Raw genomic sequence first — 7,526 nt, forward strand, 5'->3', positions numbered from 1 at the left:
ATGAATAGTGGGATTGACCGTCACATTATAACGCCTCCACTGCTGAAAGAGCGAGCATGTTTGGTGGGACTGGGATTCGAACCCGCGATCCTTAGATTGCGAGTCGAGCGCCCTAACCACCTGGCCATGCCGGGCCTTTTTTGTCATGTAAGAATCATGTATTAATCTAATCTATTCTAAAAGAGTAATTAAAGTCACAGCCGAACGAATAACAGTTTGACACAGTTTTTTTTTCTTACTGAATATATATGTATATATTAAGATTGATAATAAAAACAAAAATGGATATAACTAGCGAGTTCTGAAGTGGATGTACTAAATATTTTTGCTGGTTTATTTTAAAGTTTTATTTAAGCAAGCTGAATTGCTGCAGAGCATAACTGTAAATTTAAGAGTAAGTTAAAGGCAGACTTAAGTTGAGAACAAAAGTCACACTTAGTGTTATTGTCAATCGGGGTATTCGGAGTATTTGTGACTTGAAAGAGGAGGGTTCACAGGAAATGAGGAGTCTCAACAAGTAAAATCACTTTTAGCAGCAGCTTGTTCCGATTTCCCTGCAGCTTTTGATGTGATGATTAATCAACGCGAGCAGGATTCCTTGTTTTCACCAACAAACTCCTATTAATGTCACGCTTTTGCTGACGTAAGGTTTCACTACTCTGTTGACGTCTTTTCAATTAGAAAGGAAGAAGGACTACTTTGGTTTTGCCTCACTAACACAAGAGTTGATTATATTTGCAAGAATATTGGAAATCATAGACGCTTTTCAAGCGAAATGGCTCTGTTTTAATCCAAATTAGTACTAAGATTCAGTAGAGTTGTTCACTCGTATACAGATATTCCAAAACTTCCAACGCTTTCAAGATTTTAACGAAGTATTGGTATTGTCTTAAAAGTTCGTAGCTGGGTGTAACCAAGTAGTTGCATTGTCCGGACTGTAATCTGGGAGTTAATGATTCGACGTACAAACGTGTTCGCACTTTGGGGCCATGGATGTACTATAAGAGTGATGGTCCAATTCGACTATTTGATAAGACAAGAGTAGCCTAAGATTTGGCGGTGAGTGCTGCTGAGTAGCTGTCTTCTCTCCTGTCTATCAGGTCAAAATAAATAACTGCTATACGAACATTGCCCTATTGGTAACCCTGCTCGAAATTTCGAGACAAACTGCAGTTCGTAGGTAACATGAAAAAAACTTTAGTCTTAAATATATCAAGAAAAACATTTTAGTCTTAAATATATTGAACTAAACTATTTTGCTGACTGTTAAATAATTACCCAAGTTTGCTTTAAATATATTCAGTTTCAATCTTCTTAGTGTATTTTTCATAAAGTTTCAATCTCCTTAGTGTATGTTTCATAAAGTTTCAATCTCCTTAGTATGTGTTTCATAAAGTTTCAATCATCTTAGTGTGTGTTTCATAAAGTTTCAATCTCCTTAGTGTATCTTTCATAAAGTTTCAATCTCCTTAGTGTGTGTTTCATAAAGTTTCAATCTCCTTAGTGTATCTTTTATAAAGTTTCAATCTACTTAGTGTGTGTTTCATAAAGTTTCAATCTCCTTAGTGTATCTTTCATAAAGTTTCAATCTCCTTAGTGTGTGTTTCATAAAGTTTCAATCTACTTAGTGTGTGTTTCATAAAGTTTCAATCTCCTTAGTGTATCTTTTATAAAGTTTCAATCTACTTAGTGTGTGTTTCATAAAGTTTCAATCTTCTTAGTGTATCTTTCATAAAGTTTCAATCTCCTTAGTGTGTGTTTCATAAAGTTTCAATCTTCTTAGTGTATCTTTCATGAAGTTTCAATCTTCTTAGTATGTGTTTCATAAAGTTTCAATCTCCTTATTGTGTGTCTCATAAAGTTTCAATCTTCTTAGTTTCTGTTTCATAAAGTTTCAATCTTCTCAGTGTGTGTTTCATAAAGTTTCCATCTCCTTAGTATGTGTTTTATAAAGTTTCAGTCTCCTTACTTTCTGTTTCATAAAGTTTCAAACCTTAGTTTATGTTTCATAAAATTTCAAACCTTTGTGTATGTTTCATAAAGTTTCAATCTTCTTTTTGTGTGTTCCCTAAAGCTTCAATTTCCTTAGCGTATGTTTCATAAACTCTGAAAAGAGTCAAGAACGGAGCTTCGAAGGGAGAATTAATACTAATGTAAATTTCAATAATAAACAAATTGCTCCCCGGTTGCTCAACGGTAATATTGAGGGCTTATAATGGTAAACTTCGAGGTTCAATCCCTGCGTTAAACACAACGTGGGTAGATCATTGTGAAGCTTTGAGTTTAAAAATAAGTGAAGAGACAGACTACTGCAGCTATAATTGTCTATATTCTAGCATTGGTTCGGTGGCTTATTCACAGTATTTACTGTCAATTCTCATTTTTAGACTTACAAACTTACCCTGACTTAGAAATTATTTATGTGGTCAGTCACCAATTTCAGCTTCACCAGTTTAGGCTCTTACGTTTGAATATCTTACCAAATAGGTGTCGTTTCCTCCAGTGACACTGATTCCAAGTTCATTGTTCTTGTCCTTCTTGAGGACGATAGTTGTCTCCACAAAGTCCTCGATGGTAGTTACAGCTAGAAAATGAAAATATCATTTTTGATGGAAAAATGAAAAAGAAAAGTAATTATAAGCTTTCAAAAATCTATTGAAATTCTGAACAGTATGGTATTGATATTTTGGCATATAATAAACAGTTTCGATCAGGTATTGTGAGAAGTTAAGAAGTCTCTATGATGTTATTTTAGCCAATAATAATAGCTCGTGAATCGTAACTAGCATTACTTACATTTTCGTTCTCAAAGAATCTATTGGACACGAAGTAAAGAATGCACACTGTTTGTAGATGGAGAAAACAACTGTCTTGGAATTATAATTTGGTTCTTTAGGAAAACATAGTTTGGTTTTAATGTTTTTAAAGTAAGAGAAATGTACAAACACATTAATCGGGCTGCACACAATGTATATATATATCTATTAGCTTCCCACTTTTCGCGAGTGATAAGAAAACTGATAGAATGTTACTGACACAATACCTTAAGAAACAGCGGGCTGAGTACGATATATTAAAATGATTTTGAATTCACTGTGGAACAGAATGTATCATAACTACATTTTGACATTATTTGATGTTACTTGATGCCACCCAAAATTGATCGCTTTTGGGAAGAGTATGTGGCATCCCCTTCTCACGTAAAATATTCATACTCTCAGATAATAAAGGCGCGTCAGATCTTGGATTTAGAATTTCCGAGACAGGGATATCCCTTGTATTTAATTGTCTTTGAAAACAAAATAATATAGATCAACTTGAGGCACCAAGACCATCCACAAGAACTTACAAAAGACGTATCCAAGCTGTGATATGTAAAGTTTGTAAAAGGAGAGAATCCATTACCACAAATGTCAGTGGCAAAAGCTTTTCACGCCAGGCAACAGTACGCAATATAATTAAGAAGAAATTCCGCCTTGAAAAGCGACACAACTCGCGGGTACATATGTTTCTTCCACGATGCATCCATTCAACTGTAGTATACCTCAAGGAGCTGGAAACTAAAATGGGTATTCGTACTATTCCATACTGGTCAAGTCGCCGGATGCAGTATCTATAAATGCGATCATAATATTGAAACGCGCGCCGGGAAATCAGTGTCCTCGTACATTAAATGGATTATGGAAAGTCTACAGGGAGGAAGTGCGTGCTTTAAACATACCAGCTTTAGGATGGGTCCATTTGTAATAGAAATAGTGCTGCAGAGCTATTGACAAGATGCACGGTCGTTAGATAGAGCATGACCTGACATGGGTTGTAACGAAGTGATGAAGCTACAAAATGATTTTAGTTTGTTATACTTAACCTCTATATTGTTATTTTAGTATATTATACTTAACCTCTATACTGTTATTTTAGCATAATACACTTAACTTTTATACTGTTATTTTAGCATAATACACTTAACTTTTATATTGTTATTTTAGTATAATATATTTAACCTCTATATCGTTATTTTAGTATATTATACTTAACCTCTATATTGTTATTTTAGTATATTATACTTAACCTCTATATTGTGTTGGAGGATTTGGAGACAACATTCCAATATGAAATCACATAGATTTAATTTAAACGCAGCGTAACACATGTAACCAATCCTCAACCAATTTGCTATTTCGTGAGTTATTTTACAGAAGAAATAAGGCAAGTTTACACGCTCAAGTCATGCGTGAAGTTAAAATTTCATGCTTTTGTGTTTCCATAACAATTTCCCTATCTTTACTGGTTTATGTTAATTTGTAAGGCAATAATTTGCACAAATATATTTGAAAACGTGTTTGTAATTCATAAAAAGCTGGCTCTCCGAAGAGAATCATTGAAATATGTAAAATATAGAGAGTTAATAAGAAAGTTTGGTTCTGAATAAATTCTACGAAGATTATTTAAAGATATCAATAAAAAAATCAAAAACGTTAGAGATTGAAAATTAGCATATTTTGAAGCGAAGAGTAAATTAGAACTGGATTCCTAAATACTTGTTTAGATGTATAGGTATGGAACAAACAAACTCATTCCTCACTGGATTCCTAAATACTTGTCTAGTTGTATAGGTATGGAACAAACAAACTCATTCCTCACTGGATTCCTAAATACTTGTTTAGATGTATAGGTATGGAACAAACAAACTCATTCCCCAGTTTATGAGGCACGTGGAATTTCTGCTTGATAAAATATTAACGAAGGTATAATGAAATGTAAATTAGCCTTTCCAACAACAAGATAGTATGAAATTTGAGGACTATGTGATTACGAAGAGAGATCTAATTTTACATTTTGTTGCCTTTGATCTTTTATTCCTCTGAGGTAATACACAAAACATGTTGTATTCGAGTTTCTATAAAGCAACAGTACACAATATAATTAAGAACTTCCGCCTCGAAAAACGACACAACTTGTTAGAACGATCACTTCAAAGTCGATGACGATCCCTCCCGAACATGTGACCACGTAAGTCTGGCAGTTTACTAAGAGAAAATTGCTACAAACTTAATTATGAATCTTAAAAACTAAATTTAAAAAAAAAACAACGATTATTTTATACACAATTCTATAAAAATGATATTGTTTCCAGTCTCCACATTACTAAAATAATAGCTTACTGTACAAAGTTAAAAAGTGATAAAAAACCCTGATTAAACCTGAAAACAATCTCATACACTTTACATATTTCGACATATACTATTGCGTCATCCTCAGGAGTGTAGTGTTTTGCAAAAAATAACACTTATTTATATAAGCTTATTTATTTATTTATTTAAGCACAGTTCAAACTATGATGTTTAAACCTGTAGTATCTTTCTAGTTTTATTATGATGTTTAAACCTGTAGTATCTTTCTAGTTTTATTATGATGTTTAAACCTGTAGTATGTTTCTAGTTTTATTACGATGTTTAAACCTGTAGTATGTTTCTAGTTTTATTACGATGTTTAAACCTGTAGTATGTTTCTAGTTTTATTACGATGATTAAACCTGTAGTATGTTTCTAGTTTTATTACGATGTTTAAACCTGTAGTATCTTTCTAGTTTTATTACGATGTTTAAACCTGTAGTATCTTTCTAGTTTTATTACGATGTTTAAACCTGTAGTATCTTTCTAGTTTTATTGTTTGTTTGTTTGTTTTGGAATTTCGCGCAAAGCTACACGAGGGCTATCTGCGCTAGCCGTCCCTAATTTAGCAGTGTAAGACTAGAGGGAAGGCAGCTAGTCATCACCACCCACCGCCAACTCTTGGGCTACTCTTTTACCAACTCTAGTTTTATTACTTCGAATTTCAAAAACATAAGCGAAGAGTTGCAGCATCATTCCTTAATTAGATTTCTATGATGTTAATAGTGTAATAAACAAGAATATATTTGAAAAAGAATAAAAATATGATATTTAATACATTTATATGTTACTTGAGGGATGATATTGAGGTTTGTTTCTTCCCATACATGGAAATGTAGACCAGAAATTTCGAAATATAATGAATCAGAATAAATATTATATGATGTGACAAAAAGTACGAAAATAATTGAAAAATCACGGTCACTAATATATTAAGTACTATTTCCATTTATCACGTAGGCTTACCTTTATAGCTGTATTTAAGGTTTGTGATTATTCTTTTCTGTTTTTCTAGGTAAGTGATACATTTTAGTGACTGTTGCCAAAACATTTGAAATGATCTTTAAAATATTTTTCTGTTTTATTACCTTTTCTTTACCACCGAATATTTAAAGTTTTATCTAAAAAGTTTTTCGCGTACTGCAGCGGCTCCTAGCTGGCGATCCGCATACCACATCAGACCCTCGAAAGCCTGATTCGTGGACCGCATTACGACGAAACATTGCATACTAAACAAAACTGTATTTGAGGAATAATGTATTCTTCAAGAAACACATTCTCGGCCTGGCTCACCTGAAGTGGCCCAGTATGGAGACCACTGGTGTATCGTGTTTCTCATGAACAGAAATTGTCAAAACTGACACTTGATAACCCCTTCAACTAAACTGGTTCTGGCATTTGCCAGTTTTATTATATTGAAACTATAAAGTTTAGAAAGGGTGGAAATAGGGAATTCTTACTAAACTAACACGTTTTTATTACAGTTAAAATAAACTTGTCTAACTTAAGTAAGACTAACAATCAAAAGAAAACTTATTGGATTCTAGTTTTGTATGTGGTTGTTGTTGTTTGTTATTAAGCACAAAGTTACACAAAGGGCTATCTGTGCACTGCCCACCACGGGTATCGAAACCCGGTTTCTAGCGGTATAAGTCCGCAGACATACTGCTGTGCCACTGGGGGGCTTTGTATGTGGAAATTTACGTACTTTTACAAAATATGAGCAGCTTTGTTTTCTACTTATACAGTTCACACTTCAATATAAGTTGAAATACGTGGTCTTTTGTTCCAGAGAGAGATCAGGAAACTAATTAATACTTTGACTGACTCTTACTATGTATCACTTTTTTTTCAAGCCAACACCATTGGTCACTGGTGGTTTCTTGCAAGTCTCTCCTGACTTCGAAGTTTCTAATCTCATCTTACAAGGAAAAACCTAACGAGTCTGTTCTATCCATCAGTGCACATTTAAGGAAGAAAATTGTGATTCCAAAAAACACGAGTTTTGTTGTTGACAAGGTTGGTATTTACACCCTTATCGGCGTAATTTTACAACAAATGAAAGTTTAGACTCCTGCTACTCACGTAAAAGTGTGAATTTGTAAACGAATGAAAAGTCGTAAAAGGTATGTAGAAATAAGAACAAACTGTTAAAAAAATAATTTACATTATTATAACTTAATGATAACTAAAGTCTTATGAACTTATTGTTACGTCTCTGTTCGTTTGTTAATTTCCTGTATAAATTCTTTCCAAGAAACTTCAGCGAGGAACAAGTCCTTTCTTAATTAAAACTAGTTTATTCTTTCGCGATACATCTTTGTAATACACAGAATTTCCACAGTCACTTTAACT

At 33.3% G+C, this 7,526-nt stretch overlaps 1 protein-coding gene across 1 annotated transcript in view; it reads right to left on the reverse strand.

The window, feature by feature from the left end:
• The window catches only part of LOC106465844 (multiple PDZ domain protein-like), a gene marked incomplete at its 5' end in the record, with an annotated part of 65,327 nt that extends 62,743 nt beyond the window's left edge, over nt 1-2,584 (reverse strand). The window contains one exon of the mRNA XM_013926086.2: nt 2,481-2,584. Coding sequence (XP_013781540.2) covers nt 2,481-2,584 — 104 coding nt within the window. The remainder of the gene's footprint in view (nt 1-2,480) is intronic.
• Between the last annotated feature and the right edge of the window lie 4,942 nt (nt 2,585-7,526).

The sequence above is a fragment of the Limulus polyphemus genome, unplaced genomic scaffold, assembly GCF_000517525.1.
Source record: "Limulus polyphemus unplaced genomic scaffold, Limulus_polyphemus-2.1.2 Scaffold2071, whole genome shotgun sequence".
NCBI classification, from domain to species: Eukaryota; Metazoa; Arthropoda; class Merostomata; order Xiphosura; family Limulidae; genus Limulus; species Limulus polyphemus.